Genomic DNA, 15,651 nt, shown 5'->3' with positions numbered 1-15,651 from the left:
TGTAAAATTGGTGGTACTGAGTTGGAGTGAAGTTGACTACCAAGGCGAAACACAGAATTGGGTGATAATGTTTTGCTACGTGATTTACAACCAGTCAAACCAAAAAAGGGAACATTAAACTTAATTTTTTGTAAATATTGTGTATAGATTTTTGTTCTTTTTTTTTAGTTCTTTATTTTTTATTGTTGATTTTTAGCTTTTTGTTATATTTATGTATGGTGTTGAATGCCTGTACATTGCTGCTGCAACAGAGACATTTATCTATCTAAAAGTAGCAATAGAAAACTAGAAGAACTACTAGAAAACACAGTGAACTGAAAGATTAGAGTTTTATTAAAAATAGAAGTGTGTCCCCCACTTCTGAAATCAAAATTTCGTCCTTTCAACCCCATACAGTAGTATGGATAAGATCGTCTCCACTTTAATTTTGTTACTTTATTTAATTATTTATTTGCCTTTATTTATTTATTGTTTTTTTTTTCTTTTTTCTTTTTTCTTTTTTACTGTATCTGTGTTAACTTTAATAAAGTTCAAAACTTTCAAAAAAAATATAAAGGCGATCTATTTATTCAAGTCATCCAAGCCGCTAGATGGCGCGAGCAGGGCGTAAAGTGTCGTCAAACGTTGTCCAGTGTCGCGCTTGGATTCTGTTGTTGTGCCACTGCTTTCAGACACATACAGCGAGGAGGTACACCGAATGAACTGTTAAACAGATAATTTTATGTTATTTTATGCCCAATTTACCTTTAATTAACTTACGGTAATTTGTATCATAGCTGGGATGAGCACCTGCATGAACGATTAAATGGGTGTTTTCACTCTCATGTGTTTCTGGGGAGACAGTTCAGTAGCAATATTAGCTTTAGCTAGTTAGCTAGCGTTAATAGCTAGTTTCTCCTCTCGTGCTGGATAACTTGACTTGAATATCACTGAGAAATTATTGATTTGAAATTTGGGAAGCAGCTTTGTAATTAGTGGTCTCAGTCTTTTTTTATTATTATTATTATTTGACATTATTTGATTATATGACAAACGGCATGGTGCTACTGATGCTCTCGAAGCTGGTTTAGGTGAATAAAAAAGTAAACACGTCTCTGTTGTGTCTGAAGCCGACAGAAGCACTGACCGGCAGCAATGTCGCTGTACGATGACCTCGGTGTGGGTGCCAGCGACACCAAGACCGAAGGATGGTCCAAGAACTTCAAGCTGCTGCAGTCCCAGCTGAAGGTGAAGAAGGCGGCTCTGACCCAGGCCAAGGTAGGCATATGCAACATAACTGTCTGCAAGTATTACATAAAATAGTTTAAAAAAGAGTAAATACGTGAATGTGTAACAAAGTGATGAGAACAAACGACTCATTCACATATATTAAAAAATAAACGTGCATAAGATATGTATGTATGTTAAAGATATACAAATGCTGCTCCATGCTGATGAGTCCATAGCAAAGATGTGTGATGATGTGCATAGTTGCTTTTCATAATTTGAATACCACCTCATCACGTAAGCAAGAAATCTCCGTTTGTCTCTGTGCATGTACTTTTCTAACCAACCGTTCATCCGATCTACTTCCCACTAAAGTGGGTGCATTGCTGGGGACCCAGTTGACTGAAGTAGCTGGGAAGAGCGGCCGTGCTGCTGATGCACAATGACGTTGTTTTCTATTACGATTCCACAAGAGTCAGGACAGGAAAGCACTGAAAAACTTTACTACACTAAGATTAGTGTTTCAGCCGCAGTGTTATCTGTTCTATCTCTGTCATTTCTGCATACTGTTGCAAACTGCAATTTCCCCATTGTGGGACAAATAAAGGTTTTCTTCTTCTTCTTCTTCTTCTTATTATTATTATGAAACAACCATTGCACAATTTGCAATTACATTCAGGGGGAAACTACTCTAAAGGAGACTCTATCTACCTGTAAAAAAAAAAAAAAAAAAAAAAAAAAATATATATATATATATATATATACGTCGTTTCTGCCTGAAGTAGTGACTGAGGGTTAAGATGAGTAGTTCTCAAGAAAGCTGCAAGCTGTTTTCCAATGAGCACTGTACAATTACAACAAGAAAAGACTCTAAACCAGTGATTTTCTTTGTGTGTGTGTGTGTAGACCCAGCGGATGAAGCAGACCACTGTCTTGGCCCCTGTCATTGATCTAAAGAGGGGGGGTTCCAGTGACGACCGACAGATCATAGACACTCCTCCGCATTCCGCCGTTGGACTCAAGGTCCGTCTCACTCAGGTTTAATGCAATCCACGTTTTCTTTGTTGATCAGCTGATTGTGTTTTGGTTTAGAATTGATTCAAATATGCAGTACGTTGACCTAGGGCTGGGCGATATGGCTGAAAAATGGATCACGACATAAGTGTTTCATATCAGTCGGTGATTATTGATTCATTTTTTAACTTATTCTACCCAGACTTCTCAACTGTGCTGAGCGGGAGCATGTCCTTCACTAAATGATACGCCACTGCATCCGTTATTTTCTTATATCGCTTTGGTGTTTTGTCGTATGGCACTGCTGCCGTGTACCTCTTTATCAGAGGTTGCGCTAGACTTTTTCATTGTCTTTTTAATTAATATTCAGTAGCGGTGGAAAAAAAGAATCGGCTCATATAACTGGCCATCAAAGATGACTCACGAATCATGAATCTAGAGTCTGTTTGACCGGCTCAGTTGAGTCCTACCACGTTTGATTGATATATAATCAATAAACGGCACCATTCAAACATCTTACATCTCACTCAGCAGAGAAACAAAACGTACCACCTGACTTGACCACTAGCAAACTAAGGCACTCAGCCACTTACTCACTTACGCACAATACGCAGAGAAACGAAACTTAACCGACTCATAACCGCTGCTCGTGGATCCCTGCTTAACCTAGTCAGCAGCCACTCACTCGGCCGGCAGATAAACGAAGCTTAACCGACTCTTAACCGACTAATCAACATCGGTCTGACTCTTGTCTGACTCAAAATAACCCAGATATTGCCAAACTGGTGACGTGACCTTTCCTTTTTTATCTACAGTCTCCTCTCGCGCTGTCGCACTCATATTCTCCTTTCACTCCACGCCGTTCTTTTTTTTTTTGTTGTTGTTGATGCCACCAACCAGGCTTAGCTGGGCCGTGATAGATCGAGAGGCTAAAGCCCTTCCTCTGCCTACATCCCCCATAATGACTTGCAGTTCTGGCTCTGGGTTTTCTTCCTATTTTTCTCTAACAGAGTTCAAGTGAAACTATCGAACATTCTATCGAACGTATTTTCTATTGATATCGATCACGTGCCTATCGAGATAGATATCGTTATCGTTTTATCGCCCAGCCCTACATTGACCAAAAATGCAGGGTGAGAGCAGTGGTTGTGATCGAGGGGCACAAAAAGCAATGGATACCATCTCTGCCTCACTGTTATTTTTTGGGCTTTCACTGTGTTCGTGCCTGTTTCAGGATTCAGTTCCCAGTGGTTTCTCGTCCGGTGATGTGTTGATCCCGTTGGAAGATGAATACGACCCCATGTTCCCCAACGACTACGAGAAGGTGGTGAAGCGACACAGAGAAGAACGACAGCGACAGAGGGAGCAGGAGCGGCAGAAGGAGATCGAGGAGAGAGAAAAGTACTGTTGTGTTTGTTACTATGCTCTAGTAGCCAGATAATGACTAGCGCACGAGGACTTGTAGTTTTATAATTAGAGAATGTTGTGAAATAAATCAGTCCACTATTTTGTTATTTATTGGAGCCTGAGGAATCCTGATAAAGCTGAACAGACGAAAAAATTCTCTGTGGGTTTTAGTTATTTTTTTAACGTAACAGTAATTTGTAAGAAGCCAAATAAACTCTGGACTAAATCCTTTGTGCGTTGCAGAAAGAGAAAAGACCGGCATGACAGTGGAGCGCCGAGCGGAGCTCCAAGTGGTTTCTCTCGTTTCCCGGCAGCAGAGGAAGACTCGGATGAGGATGAGGATTACGAGAAAGAAAGGAGGAAACGAAGTGAGTGCATAAAATACTGAATGAGAGAGAACGTAACTGGGAAATTTTGGCCCTGACTAACTAGTAATACAAGTCTGTAATCAAAAGGAAATCTAATTTTCGCTTTCTCTCCCAGGTATGGGTGGAGCAGCCATCGCCCCTCCTTCATCACTTGTTGACAGAGATGGTAAGTCATATCCAGCACGTCACACCTTTAAAACTATAGTGCACACATACATTATCTTATTACAATGTTCACACAGTTAAGCTGATCAGCATCAGGTAAGTGTGTTGTGCTAGTATGTTGTGTCATTCCTATGTCCCCCCATTGTACATCAGGCAGCAACTGTTGTTTGCCCAATCTGATGAGTGGAGCAACCATAGCAACAAAGACGAAGCAGTTCGAAGCTACTAGGATCAGTATGGCTCAGCCTATGGTGAAAAAACTGGAGTTACGGATGTAACCTAGGTTCCATGAAATCAGAAGAATAACAACCTATGAGGTGTCTGAGAAAAATTTGTGAGACTCCAAATAAAAGTGAAACTCACCTGTTGGTGGGGCTTTTCCTTGTTGGAGAGTGTTAAAATAAGAGAAGGGACTATAGGCAAACGAGTTATACACTGAACTTTCAGCCATTATCAGTCTGAGACGGTGTGAAAGGGGACATAGCAGCAGAACCTCTGGCTCAGTAAAAGTAAACAGTATGAAGCAATGAGTGACTCAAGTGAAACATCAATGAAAAGAAAAATTCATCTTCAGTAGAACGTGTCAACAGTGCTCATGTTTAGTGTTTGTGTTTAGGCTCCGTTCCATATTCCTACGAGGACGAAGGCCGGCCCGCCAGAGGCTCCAAGGCGGCCATCCCTCCGCCCATGTATGAGGACTCAGACCGGCCTCGTTCTCCGCCTGGACCGACCAGCTCCTTCCTGGCCAACATGGGGTGAGTGGTACTCGGATATATAGGGACTCAGTGAGCTATACAGTTGAGGCCGAAATTATTAGCCCCCCTATGAAATTAATTTTTTTTTCAAAATTTTCCCAAGTGCTTTTTTAGTAGAGCATGGAATTTTCAACATAGCATTTCTAAACATACTAGTTTTCTTTAGAAACCATAAATTACTTCAATTTGCACACAATAACAGAATTGTTAAAAAAAAATAAAAAATTACCACGGTCAATATTATTAGCCCCCTTAAGAACTGACCATTTTATTTAGCCATAGCACAAACCACTGTTGTGCAATGATGTGCTTTGACTTTGTATTGCTCAAAGCTTGTAAAATCAAGTTAAAATTAAGAGTTATCTCCCAATTTACACACAGTATAAATCCTCCAGTAAGGGTTTTGGCTGGCACTTGAGGAAGCATCGTGCCAAAAACAAAAGAAATCAGTTTAGACTTGCGAAAGAGAATTGTTGATGCTCACAGAGCAGGAGAAGATTACACAAAGTTATCACAGCGTTTCCAAGTGTCAAGAAGTGGAGTGAGAACCATCATCAAGAAATTAAAAGAGAGCCACATTGTACGGAACAAGCCTGGCAGAGGTAGGAAGCGAAGTATTTCAAAGACCCTGGAAAGAAAACTCGTGAGAGATGTGTCTAAAGACCCCAGAACAACCGCCAAGACACTAGGGAATGACTTAGCCTTGTCGGGAATTGTAGTCTCAAAGAAGACAATCACTAGAGTTCTGCACAGGAATGGACTGCGAGGTTGCAGACCAAGAAAAACTCCACTTCTACAGAAGAGACCCTCAAAGGCAGACTGAAGTATGCTAAGGACAACCTGGAAAAAGATGATGCATACTGGAAGCATGTCCTTTGGTCAGATGAGACGAAACGAGAGCTCTTTGGCCACAGAGACGTTGCTTATGTTTGGAGAAAGAAGGGTGAGGCGTATAACCGACAGAACACCATCCCCACAGTGAAACACGGTGGTGGGAGTATTATCCTGTGAGGATGCTTTAGTGCATCTGGAACTGGGAATCTGGTCAAGGTGGAAGGAATCATGAAGAAAGAAGGATACGTGAAGATTTTTAAAGAAAATGTCAAGCAGTCAGCAGCAAAACTGGGTCTGGGTCATCGCTTTGTCTTCCAACACGACAACGACCCAAAACACACGTCACTCCTGGTGAAGAACTACCTCCAGAAGACCAAAGATGAATGTTACTGAATGGCCTGCACAAAGCCCTGACTTGAATCCCGTAGAAAATCTGTGGGGTGAACTAAAGACCAAGGTCCATGCCAGAATGCCATCAAATCTGGAAGAGCTTCAGAGATTTGCCAAAGAAGAATGGGCTGGTATTCCTCAGGAGACGTGTCAGGGACTTGTTTAAAACTGCAACAAACAACTACAGGCTGTTATCCAGCAAAAAGGATACACAATTGACAATTACCATCAGAGGGGCTAATAATTTTGACCCTGTTAATTTTTGGTTTTTATGAAATAATTTAATTTCTGTGTGGAAAGTAAAATAATGTAAGCATCCAAAATAAAAGGCGGATGTTTGAAAGACGTGTGTTAAAAATTCTTTGCTCTGTTTAACAGCACTTGGGAAATATTTTCAAAAGAATCAAATTTCCATAGGGGGGCTAATAATTTCGGCCTCAACTGTACATGGTCAGCAGTCACATAAATAATTACTAGTGAAAGAAGCATATAGTTCTGCATTAGTTAAGAAAAGACTACCCACTAGTATGTTTTTTTTTTTGTGGTAAGTCTTTTTAAATTACACTGGTGACATTAAGCTGGAATTTGTCAACAATTTTAAGTTATTTCAACTCTTCCTCGTCCACAGAGGTACGGTTGCCCATAAGATTATGCAGAAGTATGGCTTCAAAGAAGGCCAGGGCCTGGGGAAGCACGAGCAAGGCCTGAGCACGGCCCTGTCTGTGGAGAAGACCAGCAAGAGAGGCGGAAAGATCATCATAGGCGACGCAGCAGAAAAATGTAAGTGTCTGTTTTGTGTTTGTGCTTTTTTTTATTTATTTTTTTCCAGCTGATGCTCTGCTGTTTATATCCCTCCCTACTTTCCCGTTTCTCCGTTCACATTGTTTGCCTTTTAGCTGATTTATCTGTCAGTTGTGTAAATGTCCACTTTGCCTGTGCCGCCTCAAGCTCGCCTCAGTCCGCGTTGACTTTTCATGTATTTGTTTTCTTTATATCTTCGCACATATTTGCACCAGTTTGTTGTTTTTCAGTGACTGTTTGCAAGGATTTAATTCATTTTGTGTGTTTGTGTGTGGTGTGTGTGTGTGTGTGTGTTTCTCTGTGTGACTGAGCAGCAGGGTCCAGCCAGTCAGCTGCTGGTGAGACTTCAGGCGGAAACTCTGCAGGTTGGCCCCCCTTCACATTTTCTCTCACTTTCTCACTTTTAATGATCAAGTGAAGGTAAATCCACGGCACACATGTGTTCATGGCGTAAAGATTAGAGTTCATACTCAGAGGAGGTTTTTATTGACCATATAAAATCTGACTGGGCTGTCTACCAGGTGGTATGCTCACATAAACTACAGATGAAATGATGTGTATTTATCTGCTAACAGTGCTAAACATCGTTTGGCCACATTTTCATTTCAACGCAATAGTTTTACAGACTCCAAAACATCAATCCTAATATACATTTTGTTCCACATGGAACAAAATGGGCTGTGGAGTTTTTAATCTGCCGGAAATAAAACAGAAGTCAAAGTTACTAACAACACTGGATTCATTCAGTCAAGGAACATAACCAAAACGGAACTATTTGAGCTTAAATTTTAAATACAACTTGTTTTTCTAACACCATGTTTCCCACATTAAGCGAACATGTGTAATTTTTGCCCCAGATTACTGGGTGTAGTGTTTATTTTTGGCCACTAGATGTCAACGTTAGACTAGTAATGCTTAGTAATTCTAAATAGAGTTACTCATAGTTGGTGTCTATAAGTACTACATGCTATACAGAATGAAGAATGTAATGTAATAAATGAAAACATAGTCAGCTTATATATACACTGATCAGGCATAACATTATGACCACGGACAGGAGAGGTACATAACATTGACCATCTTGTGACAATTCAATGTTGGCACCCTCACCTCATAGCAATGACACTGCTTGATGGCAGGAGCCATCCCCAGCAGGATGCACACAGACACACACACGAAAACGGTTTAGGAACAAGTCTGGTCCTCAGTCATCCAGGTCATGGTATATCCAAAAAAGTTCGAAAAAGGCAACTGCACTTGAGTTTTTTTTTTTGGACAAGACGTTTCACCACTCATCCGAGTAGCAGAACTGAGGAAGCAACTCGGATGAGTGGTGAAACGTCTTCTCCAAAAAAAAAAAAAAACTCAAGTGCAGTTGCCTTTTTTTGACCTTTTTTTGGTTTAGGAACAACAAAAAAAAACATTAAGAACACAAGGTGTTGCCCTGGCCTCCAACTTCTGCTATTCTACTAAGTGTCTGAGGTAAAGCAAATAATTAGCTGAAAGGTTTAAATATACTGCACATAGTATTGTTTTCACCAACAGATCACAACTTCACAACAATTGCCATGGTGACATTCACTGTTTGGTTCAATGACGCATCCAAACCTCAAACCTAAGCCTAGTGCGAGGCCTGTTTGCTTGACATGTGACAAGTAATTAATCTTTTTTTGTCAATCAGCAAGTCACATAGTCGTTTCAGGTTTTTATTTGTTCTGCGTATTCGAGTGAACAAGACCTCTGCTGCTTGGTCGTTTTCCAGGTATACTACCCGTATCATTGCCCTTGAGTGACCTATGTGGAGTCAGATTTCTCAGCTTGTATAACACAATAAAAGCACTTCTTTCAGACATGACAAAGACGGCCAAGTTGTTGACAGAAAGAGTTGATACCACGTCAGCTCAGCAATCGCAAAACAACGGCTGAATTGTTTCTTTTATCACCTGTGTTGAATCAAGCCCCTTGTCTTGAACAATATACCATTCAGCTTATCGTCGCGCTGCTTGGGTTGCTTCATCCAGCATACCTGCAGCTCGAGAATATTCTTTGTCGGAAGAACGAGAAAAAAAACAACGTGTGACTTTTGCATCTGTTTCCATCCAATCAGCGGACCCTTCCAAGAAGTCTGAGGCGAACCCGCTCACAGAGATCCTCAAAAACCCGACCAAAGTGGTCCTCCTCAGGGTATGTGTGTGTCACTGTGTGCGCATTGCAGAATAACGGAGATCGAGTCCCTGACCTTTCACCCACAAAATATTTCTCAAAGAAATGGAGCATAAGTGGCACATTTAACGTTACAACACAGGAATCAGTCCGAAGTGAGAATATGGAGGCAAAGGAAGATCTTGTAGAATAGTGTAACTTGTATTGTGATATTACAAAATGATTACTCTATTTGGATTTCATTATTCTCTGATACAGTGCTGAGTTTAATGTCCCTGTTTGTTTTGTAGAACATGGTGGGCCGGGGAGAGGTGGACGAAGACTTGGAGGGAGAGACGAAAGAAGAGTGCGAGAAATACGGCAAAGTGGTTAAATGTGTTATTTTTGAGGTGAGAGAAGTGAATGAAGTCACTTTATTTGTCTTTGCTGATCATCAATTCGCTAAGGCCAAGGGCCACGATGCACCAAGCCGCCGACTGGCCGTTTTTTGGTTGCCGATGAGTCACGCGCTGCACCGTTGGCACTTGCCACACTTTGTTGAACTGGCGTAGGAAGTAGCAAGTCGATGAGAGAGATCTCACCGATTGGCTGCTCAGCTTAGAGAACCATTGCACAAGGAGAGAAAGAGAAGTAACAAAAGAAAACAAAGCGGCAAAGTTCAATCTGAACATTCAAATACACAAGTACGATCAAAATGATCCTCTAGTCTAGAATGAATAAACTGTAGACCGGCTGATAAACATGGTTCAGTATTGGCCATCTAGGCCGATGGCTGTAGTCTTTGCGATGTGTTCAAGTGCATCTTTTTGACCCAGAGTTTCTGAAGACATGTTCCTCTCTCAGATTGCAGATGTGCCAGATGATGAAGCTGTCAGGATATTTCTGGAGTTTGAAAGGGTGGAGTCAGCCATCAAAGGTCAGTATTTACATGTTGTACTATGGGTACATCCACATCGCTACTTATAGTTTTATTTTTTGCTGTATATATAATCCTGAATCCATCAGAAGAGATCACAAGTTGTATGAACTTTGCACTTTGCACCTGCATCATATCACGCTACCTCAAAATGGGTCACATGTCACATGAGCTCAGAGAATCTCATCTTGTAACGTGATTAACTGACCTTGAACAGGGACATCAGCTCATATACTATGTGTTTGAACTTTTACCCGTTCATTTGAACTGTCGTCGTTACACCTGTGGCGGTTTCTTGATGCGAGATCAACTTTATGTAATAGCATAATATTCCTCTGTGCGGTTGTATAACTGCTCTAATACTGTGGGTGAAAGTGTGTCCCTTTCTAAATGGGTTGGCCCAGATCAGAAACCAGGTGAGACTCTGCTCCCTGTGGTGTTACATCATATGTGGCCCAGCAACCCAGCCGTGTCCCTGCGGCACCGGCAGAACCGCGCTCGTATCACAGCTCTCAGAAAGCAGGACAGACGATCAAAGAGCAGTACTCTGTCATAAGACATTGTTTTATAGTGTCTCTGTAGATGATGATGAAACATTTTATTGCTCCCTGCAGGGGCATTCAGATCTCTTTTTATAAAGAGATCTGAATGCCACTTCACCTACTAACACGTTGACGATAATCCTTTTATCATTTTATTATGTCCAACGGGGCAGCTATAAACACGAGACTTGGTTTAACCTGATTTCTTCTGTAACACCATGAAATTTTGATTCAGTCACTTTATCAGGTCTCATGATGAAACGTCTTTAAGTGCCATCAAGTCAGCTGTCATTTATCTAACACTGACAGGTTGTTCTTGCAGCGTAAACTCTATTTGAACGTGTTCTGGATGGGTGCGCAGTTGTATACATATAAAACAGGTAGCTCCATGCCTTTATCAAGTTGAAAGTAGAAACTTGGAACAGTTCAAGGAATAGTTTACTAATTTGCTGTTGTAGTCAGAATTTTAGTTTGTCTGAAACCTTAGTATGAAAAACACTAGAAAGTGTTCTGTTTCTTGGAAAATATTGCAGTATGCAAGCAAGTAGTGGATGCTGTGCTGGCATAAACATCCCACAATGCACTGCAGCAGAGACGATGTTGCCACCATAGACATATATACATAGACGCCTCATTGAGCGGGTTGGCCCGTTGTTGCGATACGTCAACGTTGCCGCCACATTGGAGGAGGCAGCTCTGTCCCGCGAACTAATACAAGTCAATGGAGTGAACTTTATTAAGCGTCTTCTACAAAGTGCTGTAAGTTAATGCCTCTCGTTTACACATTCACACACGAACGTATCTATTCAGGGAACCGATAGGAGCCAAAAACAACATCTGTAACATTAACTTCTCAGAATGTCACAGACGTTTTTGGTTCCTATCGGTTTCCTGAATATATACGTTCGTGTGTGAATGTGTAAATGCTTATAGTACTTTGTTGAAGACGCTTAATAAAGTTCATTCCATTGACTCGTATTGGTTCGCGGTACAGAGCTGCCTCCTCCAATATGGCGGCGACGTTGACGTACAGTCCAGCGCTCAATGAGGCGTCTATGTATATATGTCTGTGGTTGCCACCCATAGGATGGTAGAACTGCTCCTCAAAAGTGAAGCCAAAGCAAGTAGAGCGCCCCCTGGTGTCTGGCTGCAGTATAGGTCATAAGCTCTACCCCCCTCCAGTTAGTGGATGGGACTTGGGAAACTAAAACACTAAAATACTTTTAAATGTATATAATTTATATATAATTTTTTTCAAGGATGGTTTCTGTCATTTTAGTTAGTTAATGTAATGATGATGCATGTTCAAGTGTCATTTTTTTGGATAAGCTTAGTTTTAGATTAGTTATTTGATGCTATAGAAACAGGATGTGACATAATGACAACTACCAGTTGCCATGCCAACTGCTTCGTAAAGCGGTCCCATGGAACTGAAGAATCATTAAAAAAAAAAAAAAAAAAAAAGTGTATAATCCAATGTTTCTTTGTAACTGGTGGCTGTAGAGCAGAGCGTAGTATTAATTAAACGAAAACGCGAATGAGTCTGGCGGAAGTGTGGGTGGGTCATCGATATCACGGCTCCGCATGCCTCCACTCTCAGACCGTACTGCGCAGACTCTGGCTCCAAACTCGAAGATGGCGCTGCCCCTACCCCTGGGAGAATAGCGTCAGTGTAGCCAGTGCAAGGAAGTGTGGACACGTTGTCCATATTTGTACAGTCTGTGTTGCCACCAACAGGAAGCTCTAGGGCTGAACAAATAAACCAACTGCAGATCCTTGAAAGGCCAATTGAGGCTGGATCCAAAAGTTGAGTCAATCCTCATAGACCTCTGTGTTAAATTTCCCAAGTTCACAACAGAAATAAACACAATGCGACCTGCTACAAAAAGTGGTTTTGCTCCCTATAGCCAATTTCCACATTAGTGACTTTCAGTGACATGTGGGTGACCTCACAAGTTATTTGCTGTCTGCCTAGGCATTATCCACTACCTCAGTTCAGAGAGAGAGAGAGAGAGAGAGACACACTCAGTTTCAAAACTATTCTTTAGGCATCTTTTAGGCGACATTGTCAGGGACACACAGTCAGAACAGGAAAACCAAGCCATGGTTTGGGGTCCCGTGAGAAAACATAGTTTACTAAACGTTTAGGCATATTTTGCATTGACAGTTCTAAACATCCTTAAACCCATGAAGGCCCTACAGTGCATTAATGATACACCACAGCCCCTCATTTACACCGATCGGGCATAACATTATGACCACTGACAGGAGAAGTAAATAACACTGATCATCTTGTGACTATTCAATGTTCTGCAGGGAAACTTTTGGACCTGGCATTCGTGTGGATGTTACTTAGACATGTAGCACCCACCTAGACCACAAAAAAACCTGCCCCCCAAATTCCCTAAATACCAAACTGATCAAGTATCTGTGGGATGATCCACAGAGGCCCCTCCCCTCAACCCATAGGACCCAAAGGCCCCCACTAACAACATTCTGTTGCCAGACACCACAGGACACCCTCAGAAGGCCCGTGTCCATTCTCTGATGAGTCACAACTGTTTTGGAGGCACAAGGGAGACCTACACAATATTAGGAAGGCGGTCATAATGTTATGAATGGTTTTATTGTATCTACCCTGCGACAGGTTTCACTAGTTTGGACTAGAGGGATGGTACATATACGTCTTTGCCTGGGCCCCCTGAACCTAGGATCGCCACTGGACATTGTGGCTTTGTACATTTTATAGTTGCTGCCGTGGTTGTGATTTCCAAAAATAACCGTAACTATTCTTGGAAAAGATTAGATTGTATAAATAACCGTGTAGTGGCGGTGATACACAATTTAGTCAGTGCAATATTGTTTTGTACACCCAGTGTCGTCACACTGTGTTGTGTACTGTACAACAGAGTGATGACTGAGGCGATCTTGAACGTCCTTCAAGCAAAATGGATTGGAGCTTTTTAGTGTTTTGGGATACAGAGACAACACGAGGTCCATCATTGAGGAGGACCGTATGAATATCTGAGTTGTGCTTTTTTACAGACACTCATGTCAGACACTCATGTCACATTCCTACTAGAATGGGCCAAGCATGAGGGCCAAAGCCAGCAACCGTCAGCGTGATTCAGCTGTTTTTCCCAACAGTTAGTTCTACACAATTAAATCGTTTAAAGTTGTCTTTTTTAGGTCGCAGGGGCAGATTGTCCATAAAACATGTTAAAACAATCGTAACTGTTTGGTTTACTTACTGTATGTTCTTCCTTTGGATAACTGATGTGACATCACTTTCAAATGTTTGTCGCCACTAGGGCTTTGATATGCTGCACCATTGTTTAACAGCATGCAGTGTAGAGACACACAGGATGCATTGTGTTGAAGCTTTTTCAACATGTAGAAAGGCGTCCTGGGATATAAAGGAACGCCCCAGAATAAGATGCAGGTTACTAAAAAAAAAAAATTGAACATTTTATAACTACAGATCACCCTTAACAGGAATAAACAGGTACGGAAGATGAATGAATGAATGAATGAATGAAAACTACAGATCTTAATCACAGAGTAACTTAAAGCTGATTGTGTTTGTGACTCCTCTGCAGCCGTGGTGGATCTGAACGGACGGTATTTCGGCGGGCGAGTCGTCAAAGCCTGCTTCTACAACCTAGACAAGTTTCGGGTGTTGAACCTCGGCGAGCAGGTTTGATATCTCCCAGGGAAGCTGAAGGAATGCAGACACCAAGAGCACACGTCATCTCCCCAGTTGTACATAACCTTTTTTTTATATTTCCTGAAGAGCAGTGTCTGTGGGTATTGATAACAAGTCCATCCTGTAGATTATTGTCAGTTTTTTTCCTGTGATAAAAATACCTTTGTGTCGAGACAAAATAAAGGGTATAAACTATATCCCGTTTACTGTTTTCTTCTGCAGCTGTATGTCAACAGAAGTCAGTATTTATCATGCTACTTAGTCATGCTTCTGTTTTTGTAATCATCATTCTCCAGAAATCCTCATACGTGGTGGGACAGCATCCAATATCCAAGAAGCCTAGTTTTCCAGTCTGAATTCTATCTGACATAATGCTGGTTCCTTTGTAATGCTAACACATCCCCAGGGTGTGCTAGTCTTAACTTAGCCCTGCTGGATTATGGGAAGGGGACTGGGACGGTGGACGCAACCCCAGCCTCATTCAAAACTTACGTAAGTGCGCCTGAAGGGCCCCGGAGGTTCCGGTGAAAAACGTCAGGAGGGATCCCACCGGAGAAGGTTTAATTCTGATCAAGGAAACAGGTTGGCTAGAGAAACAGAGAAGAGAAGAGAGACCCATTTCCAAGAAGTAGTTCTTTCGTGCACGCTGCAGAGGTGCAGAGCCAAAAGGGCAGAGTCATACGATTTAACAGGCCCAAGCTGAGGCCCAAGATTTTCTACGAGCTGCATACAGTCAATGCAAAAACATTCAAGTGTACATGCAGGATTTCAGGATCAACAACAGCAGGCCTGTAGATGTAGTGTGTGTGTGTGTGTGTGTGTGTGTGTGTGTGTGTGTGTGTGGTCCTTGTGGTCCGTGTTTGTTTATGACCCAGGCGTAAGGCCAGTGGTGAGACCGTGTCCTGGACATGCACAGAGGAGTGATTGGCTATCAGGCTGCCCATTAAGCCTTGACCTAAATACCAGTGAGTGCGACTCGAGACGAGGTCGGGGGTGGGGTCACGACACGGGTAGCTTAAAGTGGCTGAGGGTCACCGTTTCTGTTTTGCATGGCACAGCAGGTTGACCTGGGGAAAGAAAAAAATATACAAGACCAAAACAGATGACAGAAAGGACGATATTCCATCTTTTCCAGTAAAGACGTACCGTTTATCCGTTTATTCCATTCAGTAATTGAGGTTAGACAGTTTTTAACCCACTAAATGAATTAAAACTAGTCAGACTGCAGGGTAAAAACAGCAATGGAAGAATTGTTACACTATTGGACTGGGCTGTGGTCGCTGGTTGAAGTGGATTTAATCGAGTTACTGTATGAATAACATGTCGGCCAGTACCGTAAGTGACTCTCAAACAAGAGGATGTGCTGCCTATTTATGGTGTTAAA

The 15,651-nt window shown here is 41.8% G+C and overlaps 1 protein-coding gene across 2 annotated transcripts; it reads left to right on the top strand.

Moving 5' to 3' along the window:
- The first annotated feature begins 645 nt into the window (after positions 1-645).
- rbm17 (RNA binding motif protein 17) lies at positions 646-14,464 on the top strand. 2 transcript variants are annotated; one of them, XM_084573114.1, is made up of 13 exons: positions 646-688; positions 1,110-1,257; positions 2,113-2,229; positions 3,455-3,621; positions 3,871-3,995; positions 4,111-4,161; positions 4,777-4,915; positions 6,768-6,919; positions 7,255-7,305; positions 9,048-9,124; positions 9,394-9,492; positions 9,947-10,019; positions 14,161-14,464. In XM_084573114.1, the coding sequence occupies exons 2-13, from the start codon at positions 1,135-1,137 to the stop codon at positions 14,262-14,264; spliced, it is 1,278 nt and encodes a 425-aa protein (XP_084429240.1). In that variant the 5' UTR covers positions 646-688; positions 1,110-1,134; the 3' UTR covers positions 14,265-14,464. The 2 variants fall into 2 exon arrangements, with proteins under 2 accessions (XP_084429240.1, XP_084429239.1); XM_084573113.1 differs by having other exon boundaries at positions 2,113-2,244.
- Positions 14,465-15,651: the final 1,187 nt, after the last annotated feature.

The sequence above is a fragment of the Chelon labrosus genome (assembly GCF_963514085.1).
Source record: "Chelon labrosus genome assembly, chromosome: 23".
NCBI classification, from domain to species: domain Eukaryota; kingdom Metazoa; phylum Chordata; class Actinopteri; order Mugiliformes; family Mugilidae; genus Chelon; species Chelon labrosus.
The sequence above is the reverse complement of the archived record's forward strand: the minus strand, read 5'-3'. Positions and strand labels throughout refer to the sequence as shown.